The sequence below is a fragment of the Pygocentrus nattereri genome, chromosome 10, assembly GCF_015220715.1.
Source record: "Pygocentrus nattereri isolate fPygNat1 chromosome 10, fPygNat1.pri, whole genome shotgun sequence".
Classification (NCBI taxonomy): domain Eukaryota; kingdom Metazoa; phylum Chordata; class Actinopteri; order Characiformes; family Serrasalmidae; genus Pygocentrus; species Pygocentrus nattereri.
In genome coordinates, this window is record NC_051220.1 from 5,779,983 (window position 1) to 5,796,396 (window position 16,414).

General features: G+C 41.4%; 1 protein-coding gene across 1 annotated transcript in view; it reads left to right on the plus strand.

Annotated features, from left to right (window-relative positions):
- lck (LCK proto-oncogene, Src family tyrosine kinase) overlaps positions 1-16,414 on the plus strand; it is a 48,366-nt gene that overhangs the window by 25,351 nt on the left and 6,601 nt on the right. The window contains exons 9-10 of the mRNA XM_017707793.2: positions 5,379-5,558; positions 13,296-13,372. Coding sequence (XP_017563282.1) covers positions 5,379-5,558; positions 13,296-13,372 — 257 coding nt within the window. The remainder of the gene's footprint in view (positions 1-5,378; positions 5,559-13,295; positions 13,373-16,414) is intronic.

Consider the following 16,414-nt stretch of genomic DNA (forward strand, 5'->3'; position numbering starts at 1 on the left):
ATCCCAGCCTGACCTTCGATTTATTCACTAGGTTCTTATTATACACTCTAAAAGAGAGTCTATCATCCGTTCAAAGTACTTGTAGGACGACAGTCTTTCAATTTCGTCCCCTCCTAAGGCTTGAATGCCAGCAGAATCTGACGAGTTCTGGAAAAGATCATGAATTTGGCTTTCTTGGTATTAGGAAACGAAACTTTAGATCATGCAATGAGGCCTGTAGCTGCTGAAAGGCAATCTGTAGACTCATCAGATCATCATCTGTTGCATCACTTTAGCTATAAGCATGTTCTTTCCAATGGTATTTATAAAAATTGGAAATTATACAGGGGCTAACATTGAACCTTGGGGGACTCCCTTGGAGATACTTGATTCACATCTATCTATCACACTGAGTTCTAACTGCTAGGTAATTCCAAAACCATTCCATAGCTTTATCACCTAAACTGATATCACTGAATCTACCTAATAGTATATCACTGATATCGATGTAGTCCCCTGATGCGGTTCCACAGTAGAGTTAGATTTCTTGGTAAAAAAAAAAATCCTCATTTTCAGTAAAATAAAGCTCTGCTGGTTGTTCTAACACAGTTTCAACAATAAATCTTCTTAAACTTTGGAGTTAATTTAGCCTATATCTGCTAATTCGCTAACCTTTAATCCTGAAGGTTGGTGCGCAGACTGTTGGTCACTATAGCAATGCAGACAACAGTCTCTCCTAGCTAGTAGCTAATAAAAAGGCAAAGAAAAAGACTTAAGATGAACATCGATAATTTCAAAGCCATTTGGCTTATTTGCCTTCAGAATTACTCCAGCTGGATTTCTGATACGTTTAATCCGCTGTCAAACTCTATAAAGTCACGAAGCTGCAATCAGCATCTTATTCAAATTTTCCCGTCCCACCTTAAATGGTGCAGCACTTACATTCTTGCACCTCAGGCACCATTTAAGGTGGAACAGGGAAATTCTAACAAGAAGCTGGCAAATGAGAAGCGACTTCAGCCTCGTAAAAAATCAAATGTTCAGAGACATTTTACAAGCAACTGGTCCACTTTTGCGTAACAGTTTCCTGTCAGAGATGCGAGAAAAGCAGCTACAGCTAAATAAAAGCTCAGCTAAGGCTTAAAGCAGAGCAAAGTAAGTCTGCGTTTTTATTTACATTATACCTTTTTAGCCTATACTAGCACATCAGCACGTACTGAGACATATTTACAACCAAGACATAAAATGTTGTGACACCCAAGGTGGTTGAATTTTTGTTGAAAGGACTAAATGGCTCTTTTTAACACTTGGATTGCCGACCTCTGGTATGGTTGATGAAGCAATTAAACGGCTTAGGAATTTTCGTTACTAAAGAACCCTCGAAGAACCATTTTCTTTCAGTCGATCGCAGCCGCTTTTCAATGGCAACGTTTAGTCTGCGATGGTGCAAGACGTTAGTAAGCCTGCTCCTAAGTGAAGTCTAGAATACATCACCCTTGGTATAAATGCAGCTATGCTACAATACTGCACTCGCTAAATGTAACTGATTCAGAAACTTCCGGCTGTGGTCTTTATGAAAATGATTTAGGTTTAGATTAGAGCAGTGTAGTCTACATTCATCTCTGCAAGCACCAAACAGTTTAACCGAAGCATACATGTGCTAGCCTCAGCTAAAAAGTAACTTACTTTGAATCAAGCTTTGGTCTCACATACTGAGCCTTTACTCCTAGATCTTTATTCAGTTTGTTGATGTTCACGGCATTTATCGATTGTCAGACGGGGTGTAACATGACCCTGACCCTGGTCAGTAGTAGAAGGGTCATTTTGTCCTTTTTATTAGCCCTCTTGTTTTATGTAGTGCTAGACAGGAAGCTTCAATGTTGTGATAATGTCTATACAAATGCTATCACTAACCTACATAAGCATTTCTGTGTGGATGGGACTTTTCTCCTATTGTCTCTGACCAGTTCCATGGACACCACGGACAATAGAGCAGGAAAAGTAGCCTCATGTGGTGTCTGAGCTAAATATAGCTGGACATATGTCATTTTGAAGGCTGCATATCATAGAACACCTAATTTTGTCTCATTTTTTTTTGAGTTAGAGTTTCAAAACATTGTTAAAACCTATGCATGGAAGCTAAACCTGCCCGTTTTGAATGCACTGCATTTGTGATGTCATAAAACCCACAATTTAAATGATCAGTCTCCCTCCATCACTTTAGCCCTGCCCATTCATACCGAACTTAAGTGGAGTGTTTCAGCCTGGACTTGTTTTTCAATGAGGTGCAATGCAGAGCAGCCAATCAGAACAGAGCTTGTTTGCATATATCAGTCTTAAAGGCACAGTAACAAAAACAGACTGATTCTAAAGGTTGAAGATGTATTAGGATTTTGGTGCAGAGGTGTGATAAGTGAGCCTGAGGGGAACAAAGTCCAAGTAAAATGTAGGTTGTAGGCCCTTTAAAGGCTAGCAGGCTAGAGTGAAACCACATCCTTGTCATGATGGCTGCAGCAACTGATTTGGCTATCTTACTGTCTTTCAAAGCTTCGGCACCTGAATGCACCTTCATCATAGCATAGCTAGTGCTCCGTTTCACTTTCAATGAGAATTGGTCCTCAGGCAGCTGCGTAGACCTATTATATTAACTGAGTGTTTATAATAACATGTTCTCTGATCCATACATAACACCATCTATGGATAGATAGCATTCTGGTAAATAGAAGATTTTCAGAAACTTTTGTTTTTGTTGTTTGAAATATACACTAATTAGCAACTTCATTAAGTATACTTACTTAAGTAAGTACTTACACTCATTGTCCATTTTATCAGCTTCACCTATCATATAGAAGCACTTTGTCTGTACACTTTGTTGGCCCACTTTTACTTAGCTCATAAATGGTCAGGACCCCCACAGGACCACCACAGAGCAAGTATTACACTGTAAACACTCACCGTCCACTCTATTAGACACTCTTATCTTGCTGATCCACCTTATAGATGTAAAGTCAGAGACAGTATCTCATCTGTTGCTGCGCTGTTTGTGCTGATCATGTTCTAGTCCTACATCAGTGGTCACAGGACGCTGCCCACAGGACGCTGCGGGCTGGATATTTTTGGTTGGTGGACTATTCTCAGTCCAGAAGTGACACTGAGGGGTTTAAAAACTCCAGCAGTACTGCTGTCTGATCCACTCGCACCAGCACAACACACGCCACCACCACATCAGTGTCACTGCAGTGCTGAGAATGATCCGCCACCAATATAATACCTGTTCTGAGGTGGTCCTGTAGGGTCCTGACCACTGAAGAACAGGGTGAAAGTATGGACTATAGTCTGTAAGTGTAGAACTACTGCCACGATTGGCTCCTCCCAGTTCTGTCCATGTGTGCGTGTTGTATTCTGGTCTAGTCCACAGGCTTTCTTTGTTTTGAGTCTCAGTCCAGCCCCCTTGTTGTCTGACTCTGCCACTGATTGTTACCTCTGGGTTTCAACCTGTGTCTTGTTATCCCTAGTAAGCCCTTGCATATTTAAGACCTGTGTTTGTCCCTTGTTTTTGTTGGTCTTTGTTGAATATGTTGAATATGTATGTGCTGAATTTTTGTATGTTTCATGTACTGATTGGAGTGTTTTTGTTTTTCTTGCCACCGTTGTCTTTTGCCTGTGTTCTTTTGTCATGTCTGACCCTCATTATCTCCGTGTTGCTATATGAACCTGGACCGTTTCAACCATGAATGACCTGGATTTGCCCAGAATAAACCTCGCTTTTCTCAGTGCATGCGTCCACCTCATCGCTCTGCGTCACAACTACAAAGCGCATCAATGCCCTTAGGAAGCTCCTTCACCTTCCTCATGTCTGTGACTTGTTGCATGAAATCTTCCCAACCAATGGCAATGTCTATTATTATAACACAAATGGGCAGCCAAGTGGATTTGTGGTATAATCTTAAAGTTTCTCTTGAAATGAAACAATTGCTCCATAAGAGCATGGCCAAACATAGGAAGACTAACTCCTTGGCTCAAGACAACCTACAAAACAGTCTACCTACATGAGAAGAACAACATGCTGATCGCCGCTTACACTGCTATGATATCTTTCCCCAGCAGTATGGCACCACTACATTGTTGTGATGTTGAGGTTTCATGACATCATTTATATGAATGAACCACAGAGGCTAAAATACCACAGCTCCACTTTGAACCACAAGTCCAGTCACTTTAACTTACTTCTGCTGGAGTATTCACTAACCTCACTGCACGAATAACCTTCTTAGCAGCAGACTGAATGTAGTCATATTAGACCCAGTAGCGTCAACAACAGTCATCACAAAGGACAATTAATACTGAATAAAATGACAATGCCATATTCACTGTCATATTAAAGGAAGCTTCACCTTTTCTGTTCATTAGTATCATTTTTAAAAGATGTTGTATTATCATTTTTATAATACAATACAATAATAATGTTTATATAAATGTTCTATATCTATGTAAATATTTAACTTCACAACTATTCGATGCGATTTCTTAAGAACAATACAAATCAGCATGAAGTCCCACATTTCTCCATGAGTGGATTTTAACCATGATTTTTTTATGTATTTGGCAATAATGCTTAAAATTGTTTACACGATAGTGGAAAACTAAAGGCAAGTTGGCTCGACAAAGCCAGGTAATAATGCTTCATAATCAGCTGCAGAACACGGCTGATTGTAACTGGGTTTATACTCCGATCAGGCATAACATCATGACCACCTCCTTGTTTCTATGCTCATTGTAGATTTTATCAGCTCCACTTACTATATAGGTGACCTTTGTAGTTCTACAGTTACAGACTGTAGTCCATCTGTTTCTCTGATACTCTGTTAGCCCCTTTTACCCTGTTCTTCAGTGGTCAGGACCCCATGACCCCCATGAGCAACATTTTGCTTGCGTTTTCAAGCCAACTTAACAGTGCACTACCAATACATTTACATTTACGGCATTTGGCTGACGCTCTTGTCCAGAGTGACTTACAATTTGATCATTTTTACACAGGTAGGCCAAGGCGGTGTTAGGAGTCTTGCCCAAGGACTCTTATTGGTATAGTGTAGGGTGTTTGCCCAGGTGGGGATTGAAACCCAGTCTACAGTGTAGAAGGCAGAGGTGTTAATCGCTACGCTATCCCAACCACCAATACGCCATCTTCATTTAAAAACATTCCCAGAATTTTATTTTGTGAGTGCATGTTACATTGAATTTTATTATAATCAATCATAATCGATTTAGATATGCAGCAATGCGTTTTTACACCTCTAATATGGGATAAACAGTCGCATGAAGTCTCACTGACATTTATCTCTGTTAAACTGCTTCTGGGCTCTGGAATAATACACACTCCCTGTCTTCTCTCCATGTAGGCCTGTACAATAATAACCGGAGGGTGGCTATTAAGAGCCTGAAGCCAGGCACTATGTCCATCGGGGCCTTCCTGGCTGAAGCCAACCTGATGAAGACTCTTCAGCACCCGCGCCTCGTCCGCCTGTTTGCTGTGGTGACACAGGAGCCCATCTACATCATCACTGAGTACATGGAGAAAGGTGAGAGAGATTAAGTGAGACACACTGAATGAGAGTGAGGTTTAAGCGCACCACATTATTTACGCTTCAGCTAAACTCGAAGCACCCAGTACTGTATTAGTATGGAAACACTACAGAACTGTACCAAGTTAAACCAATTCCACTGCAAGCCCTGAAAAACCACACTGAAATACAGTACTGAGAAGTATTGCAAACCAGATTGTGTAGGTTCTGAGAGTTGTTGACTTTGATAGAAATGAGCCATTTAACTGACAAAGAAAACGACCAATCACAGCACATGTGTCAGGCTTCAGTGCTCGCGGCCCAAAACACTGCACACTTCAGCACACTGCCTCATTAAACACACCTGATTCAGCTCTACAGCTAATTAGTAAGGCCTTCATGAACTGAATTCAGAGCATTAAATGAGGGTAAACGTGACTGAGGCATTTCCTGAATGAGCACCATAGGTGGTGCACACAGACAGCTAGCTAGTCTCTATGCTAGGCTAACAGCTAATCCCAAGAGACTGGCTTTTCCTTCCACTCTCTTCTACCCCAGTAAACTCATTAACTCATTAAATCTGATTACGAAGGGAATCTGTGTTTTGCGCTGTTTGTATTTCACATTATCTGCACTTACCTGCATACCAATAGAACAGTAATGACAAAACTAATACCTTAAAAAGAAAGTCAACCGGTGTACCGGATGAAAAGTATATCACCCACTTCTAACCTGAACTGACGTGTTCAATCGCTGGTCCCAACGCCCATATGCAATGTAAAGGTGGGGCAGAAAGGAAACATCACTGTAAATGATTTGATAAACTCAATACAGTTATACATTCGTTGCTCATATTCATTGTGTATGAATGTGCTCACATATGTGCATATTTTCATCAGTGGTAGACAGTAAGTAAATGTAATTCGTTACTGTACTTAAGTAGTTTTTTATGAACCTGTACTGAAGTTACTGTTACTGAAGTTTTTCCATCGTGTGCTTATGATCATTTTAATAGCTATCAGCGTCAGAATCCAAAAACATATTTACTGGCTAAAAGCTAAATGTAGGTTAGCTGCTGGTTATCTAAAGCTGCCGTGGCTGGCAGGGCAGTCCCTTATGCCATGTCAATGACTCATTTAGAAACACTTAGAAATGCATGTGTAGCAATATCATACAAGACCATACACACACAAATACACTCACGCAAAAGTGCACATGCACATTGACTCAAACACGCACAAATACTTTTTGTGACATTTATCTTATGGTTTTTTTATCTTATAATATCTTTTATAATTCATTTTAAAAGCCTGTTCTCTCACTTAACATGTAAAAAATATATTTCTTAAGAACGACATGCATGAAGAAAAGCATGAAGTTATATTCCACAGTCTGTGAAGGTTTTTTTGCGTCGGAGTACTTGAGTGCATTTTGAAGGAGCTTACACTAACCTAAGAAACATTAGTAAAGGCAGTAACTTGACTACTACAGTAGTTACTGCATACCTCTACATAACTACTGCTAGATTATAACTACTACCAATCTACTACCACAGTCACTCCATCACTGTAGGGCAAGTTACTTTCTGACAATTCACTTAGGCCAGTGACCCGATGCACCCCCCCAATAGATGCCTATGCACACACAGGTTTATATGGATGGCTTCTAAAGGAAAATACGTCAGACAACAATAAGCTATGTTTCACTAGATCTAAATCACTAGGTCATGTCTAGACTGAACATATTTAGACTAAAGAGTGGGAAATTTCCACTAGTGAGGCCAGTATCAGGTCGTCCAGATCACACTCATCTGACACTTAACAGAGAGGGTGATGTTGCACATCTGTTTATGCTTCATTTCCTCTGTGTGTGTGTGTGTGGTGTGTGTCTTCTAGTCAACCTTTTCATACACACAGGCATGCTCCCCACCACTACCTTCCTCTTGAAAATGAAAACACCTCACTTGCACAAGCCCTTTGATACAGCTGTTCAGGTCCGGGCGTGCCCACTCTGCTCTTTTGGCTAAAGAAAAAAAAACATCAAAGCCAAAAATGACCTGAAATGGATCAGTCATTTCTGAAAATAGTTACACTACAACCACAACATGACTTTGACTCCCTTCGAGCCACTTGGCCTCCCTCTGCCTCTCTTTCTCTCTCTTCTCTCATTTTGTGGGCAGGACACTCAGGGCATCCTCATGTGATAATCATCTGTCATGCATTTAAGACCTTTAGAGTGTTTGTTGGTTGAAAAATGAGTGAACAGTTTTCCCCTTATTCCAGATGCGGTTAATCACCCAGGATAGGTTTGGTGAAGGTGAAGTGGGTTGCTTTAGTTATGCACAGGAGCTAAGAGGCTAATGTAGCTAACAAGTAATGGAAGCTTATATCCCATCAATTAACACTGGGCAAACTCTTATACTAGCATATTGTAGGGTCAGTGCAGAAGAAGATGGGGACAGCACTGTGCAGACAGGTTAATGCTCTTTTAACCACCCTACTTAACTTAAATACCCTAATGAAACACATTAACACACACAACTGCTACAGTAAGTGTTGTTCTTATGGAACGTGACACCTTCCGAGAGACACTTTGCATGGCCACACCACCTGAGCGCCCCATGGTCCTAATATCGTCACTATCAATAAAAAAAACACAAGTATCTCCATCTTTTTCGATTTTCATTTTCATCTGAGCACACCAGCTGCTCTTTACAGTTTGTGAAAATCTCACCAGGAGAAATGCTCCAAAATTGCTTTACTTTAGCTTACATTCAAAGTTAAGTCCTTGGGCCCACCAGTGGTTCCAAAGTGTGCTTCGTCACTGTAACTGTCTTTTTTCCAGTCAAACAAATGGTGATGTCATTTTACAACAATAAAAGAAGCTGAACCCATTTTCCCACAAATCGGAGCTATAAACCAGATCTCAGCTGGCGTCTCTTCAGTGATCTGCTCTGTAAAAATCAATTTTATAAAAAAAAATACAAAGAGCATTTAGGATCTTTTAGCAGTAAATTGTAAGCATATAGCATTTTCCGTTAATTTGAGGGGAGCTTTTACAAAAAAATAAATAAAATAAAACTTTACATTAATTTCATGCAGTTACTGAATAATTAGGCTTAGACTTTTTGCATGTAAATTCAGTGTCTTTTTTCTGAATTTCTACAAACACCATTTCATTTTATAGTAAATGAGTTTGGGCTGGTTTATGTTTATGAACAGACGCCTACAGATCAACATAGTAAAGGAGCTCATCTGTGATCCTGAGTTTAAAGCCAGTTTTTATTCAACTTAAACTTGGAACTAAGTTGTAAATAAATCTGAAACTGAAACTTTGCTTGTGTGTAAAAAGTGATTTCAGAGCCACTCGGTTCTCCCTGATGGAAACTGTTTACCTTCAGTGTTTTGTGCTTCTGATCATTTTAATAGACGTCAGCGTCACTAATTAATGACGTTCTATTAAAAGACTGGTTTACCAAGAGAGACGCTGGAGGACTTTCACCTGAAATGAGTTCATGAAGCCAGTCTTGTTATAAAAATGATAACAAGACCAGATCAGAGCCAGAATTACTCTTTTAGTACTTTTACTTTATACTTAAGTACATTTGAAGGTAAATACTTTAGTACTTTTACTCAAGTGGAGGTCTAAAGGGAGGAACTTCTACTTTTACTGGAGTGATATTTTACCTTGGGTATCTACTTTAACTCAAGAACATGTTTTGTGTACTTCGTCCAGCTCTCACATTTGACAGGTTATCCAACTGTATTGGACTGCTTACTCTTGTACTGTGCTATCATCAAAGCTAAACTGATCAAACTCTTGTATGAGTGACAACTTCAAGGTTACAGTCTTGTCACATTAACCTCTTAAATGTGCAGGTGTCCTAAGAATAGCTCAGCCAGTTTGCACTGAAGTCCCTGTAGTTACTGATTAATAAGGCTTAGGTTTGTAACATGGATAGTAGTATGGATTCTTCATAGTAGTATGGATTTTAAGGGGTTAACTTCTTCCAGGCAACTCAGTGATTTGGTTCACTGGAAACCTTCACAGCCTCAGTCTTAAAACCTATTTGGGCTGGATTAGTTCTGGTAATGTAATCTGTATGTGACTTGACTGGCTGATTTCTATGCGATAAAAGATTTGTGTAATTTCCCCAAATTACCTCAAAACGCCTGCGTGATGTTCTCAGTAAAAAGGCAACTGTGGCACCAAAAAGTACCCCAAAACATGACTGGGGAGGAACATAGTATGGAATTTTTTTTCATATATGGGTTGTACAAAGTCCAAGCTGACAACAACAAAAGCTCCTTCAGAGCAATGCTGCGACGGGTGTTAGTGTGGAATGGCCATAAAGGGGTCGGCTTTGTGCAGCACTGGCTCACTGCCACACATCTCGTGATGTGCTCGTACAGCCACCGCGTGTCTGAAAGCACAATCAGCTATGCCGTTATTGGTCTGTGCCCTTTGCCAAGGCCCTGTCCCTCTTTATTTCGAGACCCATGGACTCATTTTTGGTGGTGCCCTATCTGTAACTGTTTTTTTGCCAGCATATTAATTCGCTGTAAAAGATTTTATGTGATGTATATTTCTCGCCATCCCCCTCTCCACACTTCCCTCACACATCTTGAAGCTCTGTGTGTGTCTATTAAAGGATTAAAGTGGTATTATTGTCTAATTCAGTTAGCTTACTCCAAATGGTTCTTAAAATAGGCCTCTTGAATTAAATACATCTAATGTAGCTTAAAGTAAAGTAACTTTATTCATCATTTATTTGTTGTCTACTAAAAAACAATTTAAGCTGTGATAAACTGTACTAGTCGATAAATAAAAACATAAAAAACAGGTTATTAGGTAAACTCTTCTCATCCGTTTCTTCTAGAAAGGACTGTGCTGGCATAAAGACAATAGCAAGTTGCCAGGCAGAACAGTTTCCAAACTTGCTGCGTCAGATGCCGAGATGTAACAAGAAAGAAAGAACCCCACCTCAACAACCTAACCGTCGAGTATACCAAGCTAAAGCGTACTGCCACAGCAGGCATGAAATATGTTTATGTACAGGTTCCATGTTACCCTTGATGTCTTTTGATGATGATCATGCCTGGATTATCCTATGGGTTTGATGGGCATGTGCCCAGGGGCCCCTGCAAACAGCTGATAAAATCTAAACAGCTGTTTTGTCTCGTGGTGGGAACTTCACTAGCAGCACAGCAAAAACAAACAAAAAAAAAACCAGGTTTCAACCTTGTTGTTGTGTTATGGCCGATCATAATCTGGACTCGGAAACGTCCTCTTGTTTTTCATGGGTAAGCTTTCAGGTTATTAGCAGTCAGCTAACATTCCTTTGAATGAACTTTGGATTTGAAGTTCCATGTGTTTAATAGATGCGTCTGGGGGATCTGTAGAAGCAAGATCAGAAACAGAGTAGAGGACCATTTTCTAAAATAAATATAAAACGTCAGCCACCCGAATGAAAGAAAAAGCGTGCATCATCCTTGTTGGTAGTGATCTGTAAACTGTTTGTCTCCATGCATTAAGTCATCAGAGGTTAGATATAGCATGAAATGAAGAACAAAAAGACATGCTTTGGCATAGGATGCCTGACGGTTTGGACATTTAAGTTCACTGCTTTTTTCCATTTGTATTATGTTTCAGCCGTCTGATTTTAATTGGTCATCTTCATTGGGGTAATTAGGGTCAAGAGTGCATGCATCACAGGGAATTGCTGCATTAGTTGTTCTGTTTATGACATTGTGTTCTTGCGAATTTGTGGATAGTCTGGTCTTGACTGGAAAAAAAAACACTCTTAGCAGTGACATGGCCAACACAGCGGTTAGTATGCTAGCAATGTGGTGCTGCCTACACCTTATGTAAGATGTAAAAGGCTGTCAGGTGGGATCCCACCGGACATTTGCCTCCAGGGCCTTTAATTTGGTGATCCAGGTCTGATGACTATGTGCCTTCAAACTACATTCGCAGGAAAATTTGGCTTGCTGCTAAACAAACAAAGCTGAAAGCTTGAACGAGGTAATGGCAGATAGCAGTGAATCTAAGCAGTGATGGGAGGAGAAAATGAAACGGATGTTTGGCAATTATGTGAAAGGATTGGGATTTTCAAGTATATACGATAAGGTAGAAATAGCTGCGAAAGTTGCCACTGCAAGTCATCGCCGTTTCAGCTCTGTTAGGATTGCTCATGTGGGCCCCCTAGTGGCACAGGTCCCCAGGCATGCTCCCAGAAAACCCCTGCAATCATCCAGGCCTGTTCATATCAGCTCAAACAAATAAAAAATAGAGACACAAGCTAAACTTAACCCTACGACCTTAACTCCCATATCCTTACAACAAGACTGGCGCGGCAGTTCCCTTGAGGGCTAGTTCCTGACAGCGCGATGCGTCCTCAAGGAAGTGCAGAGGCACAACAAAAGTCTGTGGGCACTGGCTCTTTTTTCCAACACAAATAATTCCCCCCGTGCACAAGGCCATACATCACAGCCACTAATCTTCAGTGACCCAGCGGATTTCCTGAGAATGTTTTGTTCTCGTCTTTAGAATCTATTCTAAGTACTTCTATATTTATGACCTTATATGAGGTCAGATAACACCTTCGTGAAGCACATAGTCATTCACCAGCCTGCTGTCTCCCATGGCTTAGACTCAATATAGTTAAGCACCAAGCCCAAGCATGACTTGGTGACTATCAGTTTACTGTTACTTCAAGAAGCCATTAAAATAGCCCAGCTTAAACAATGTAATTCACTTGACTTGCCACACTGTTTACATGTTGATGAAGCGATTCCTTGCACCACCATCAAAGTAGTTCTTGAATGGTTCTTGGTCGTATTTATGGGTCAAACTATTGTTAGTGTTGTCTGGGAGTATTAAGGCAAATGGACTTGTGATGTGATCTTAAAGTTGTTTCGCCACTCACCCAAGTGACCTGACGAAACACAGCGAATTCAGTCACCCTTACTTGTTACCACTAGACCATTAAATGACCTGAATGACTGGAGTTCCACAGTTGGTGTTTTACCCAGTAAACAAAGAGCGCCATTATATACTCAAAATATGCCCTGTTTGAAAACAGACAGCCTGTCAGTGATGCTGTGAATGGACATCCCAAACTCATTTTAAACATTTGTTTCATTGGTGACCTATAAAGAGTGTCCACAGCCAACAAAAACCTGTCTTGAAGTCAGTTTGTCAACCTGTTTCCAGCTTGTCTAATTTTATTATGATGCATTTTTATTTTTCCCCCTGTAGTTTATAATCACTTAGAACTCTAACAATGCTACTAATAACATTAACGATAATAACAGTACCACTAGTACCACTACTAGCACCGCTACTACTAAAAATCAGTGTTCATGACCTTTTTGACCTTTATCGCCTGGCCAGGATAGCACATCTCAATGGCACACTATGGAAAAAAGAAAGATTCTATGCTGAGGAGACTCACCTATCCCTTGTTCCCCTGTTATTGCAAGAAGCCATAAGAAATAGCCTAGATTAAACAGTTTATCCTGGATCTGCTGGTAGCCTAAAAGTATGACTTAACTTACTAACGTAACTGTAACATACTGAAGAAACAACTTCCAAATGGTCATCAAACCTTTCCTAAAGTTCCTCAAGAGGTTTCGGTTGTATTTACAAGCCAAACCACTGCTAGCACTGTCCAGAAGTAATAAGTCAAGACAACTGCATTTCTGTATTTTTAATGGGATGTCACTGAGTTCACTGTGCATGCTTCAATTTCAGGCAGTCTGGTGGATTTTCTGAAGACTCCAGAAGGATCGAGATTGCAAATCAACACCCTGATCGATATGGCTTCCCAGGCAAGTCCACTTTTCCACTGAAAAGGTTTTGGATAGTAAATAAAATGGTTATATTTGCATTGTGGACATTGGGACCCCTGGTTCCCATCACCACCACTGTAAAGAAATCTGAGTTGGTATTCCCCCCATGAAAACCTTGTCTGCTCCACATTTTGAACAAGCCTTCTCAGACACAGTCTGCCCTCTCTGCTAACTGAAATTTCCCCACAATAGCATGTTAAGCAGCTCTGCACATAGTGTTCCTAATCTTACACTAACAACAGCAGGTTCTGTGCTCAAACACTTGGATTGCCTCACTGAATGTGCTACTCATCTAAAGGCTTATGCTTAAAATCTCTGAAATTAGTTAAGATAAACATAAATAGTGAAGTTGATGCCTATGTATGAAATGTGCATACAGCTTGTATAGCAGTACAGATTTACTGTCCTCTGAAAATATAAAAGCTATTAATGTCGAAATAGCTGGTAACACAAGTGAGTGCACCTCACAGTGAATGTCCAAATTGTGATCAATTGTGTCCTTGTCCCTCCCTGGTGTCATGTGACTTAGTGTTACAAGGATCAGCAGGGCTGTTAAAATTGGTGTTATGAGTACAATTCGCTCATACTGGCCACTGGATATTCAGCATGGCACCTCATGGCAAAGAACTCTCTGAGGATGTGAGAAATAGAATAGTTGCTCTCCACAAAGACGCCTAGGCTATAAGAAGATTGCTAACAGCCTGAAACTGAGCTACAGCACAGTAGCCAAGGTCATACAGTGGTTTTCCAGGACAGGTTCCACTCAGAACACGCCTTGGCCTGGGTTGACCAAATAAGTTGAGTCCACTTGTTCAGCATCATGTCCAGAAGTTGGCTTCAAAAAATAGACGCATAAGTGCTGCCAGCAATGCTGCAGAGGTTAAAGAAGTGGGAGGTCAGCCTGTTAGTGCTCAGAAAATATGCTGCACAATGCATCAACTCGGTCTGCGTGGCCATCATTCCAGAAGGAAGCCTCTTCTGAAGCTGATGCACAAGAAAGCCTGGAAACAGGTTGCTGAAGACAAGCAGTCCAAGAATATGGATTACTGGAACCATGTCCTGTGGTCTGACGAGACCAAGATAAACTTGTTTGGCTTAGATGGTGTCCAGCATGTGTGGCGGCACCCTGGTGAGGTGTACCAAGACAACTGTCTCTGGCCTACAGTCAAGCATGGTGGTGGTAACATCATGGTCTGGGGCTGCATGAGTGCTGCTGGCACTGGGGAGCTGCAGTTCACTGAGGGAAACATGAATTCCAACATGTCCCGTGACATTCTGAAGCAGAGCAAGATCCCCTCCCTTCGGAAACTGCGTCGCATGGCAGTTTTCCAACTCGATAACGACCCCAAACACACCTCCAAGATGACAACTGCCTTGCTGAAGGTAAGGGTGATGGACTGGCCAAGTATGTCTCCAGACCTAAACCCAATTGAGCACCTGTGGGGCATCCTCAAAAGCAGAAGGAGGAGGAGTGCAAGGTGTCTAACATCCACCAGCTCCGTGATGTCATCATGGAGGAGTGGAAGAGGATTCCAGTAGCAACCTGTGCAGCTCTGGTGGTCACACAAAATACTGACACTTTGAGCCAAAGTTTGACATGCTTACTGTGAGGTGGACTCACTTGTGTTGCCAACTATTTAGACATTAATGGCTGTGTGTTGAGTTCTTTTCAGAGGACAGTAAATCTGTACTGCTATACAACCAGTAGGCAATACTCCAACTAAAATCTGATGAAATTTCTTTTAGCTGACATATCAGATTTAGGAGTTAGTGTTCTCCTGCAAGCACATTGAACTATCCAATGACATTGCGTTAGTGACAGTTTGAAAAGATGTGGGGGCTCGTCACACATCTCTGAGGAACAATGTCCTAGCCTTCACCCTTCCATCTTGGTAGCATCACGCCCAGCTAGCAGGAGGAGCTGCCCACAACTAAAATGGGGAGCTGGGCAGATGTTCCATTTGCTGCATTGTTCAGGTACCTATGGTGGATCTCAGGTCATGAATTCTGGTTTCAGGTTGGTTTAGGTTAAACGAGGGAAAGAAAAGGAGAAAGAGGTGCCTTCAGGAATTTGAAAGCATTGTTGGTTTTAAGGATTAAACAGGTGAGCTTCACTAGAACGGCCTGCAGATACTGTCCTTCAGACTGAGCATTCATGTGTGTTTAAGCAGTGGGTGAAATTACAAACTCTCCTAAATGCACGCACACCTTGTGGCACCCTGCCTCTACACTCAATGCACACACATTTCTCTGTTCCTGTGCTGTGACTTCACACCTACATGGTAGATTTTTGCTCGTCAGCTTCAATTCCTCCTTCGCACATACCAAGAAGGTGTAGCATTTCCTTGAACAAGACAAAATAACATACGTACACGCCAACACACTCCAGAAAGTCTGCTACTGCTGCCAGATATGCATATCTCTCATGTTTTGTCCTTTATCACTTATCTAGTGTGCAATTATAAACACAGTGTGTTGACAAGTGTATGCACATACACACCTACTGTAAGGGCCTGGCCTTTGTTACATGCTCATACCAACCCTTTCAAACTTACCTGTACACCTCTGAAGTCATGCCATCGTTCTGTAGTCAAAACCATGCCCATAGTTGGAACTTTTCTCTGTGAGAAACATGAATGGCGTTTTTGAAAATCAGGTACTGTGGCGAACAACAATGCTGTATGTTTTTCCTCCAAGGACTTTAATTAATTAAAAACACCCTTACGGGGGAACACCCAACGGGGGAAATTTCACTTCCGCAGTCTAACCCATCTGTGCCGTGAAACACCACATACACACTAGTGAAGACACACACTACAGGGCAGTGAGCACACCTGCCCGGAGCGGTGGGCAGCCCTATCTGCAGTGATCGGGCTGCAGTTGGGTATTAGGTGCCTCGCTCAAGGGCACCTCAGTCATGTACTGTTGGCTCACGGATGTAACTGGCGACCTTCTGGTCACAGGGCTGTGTCCCTAACCTCCAGCCCGCTCTGCCTCATCCTCTTCATCCTTCATCCTGCC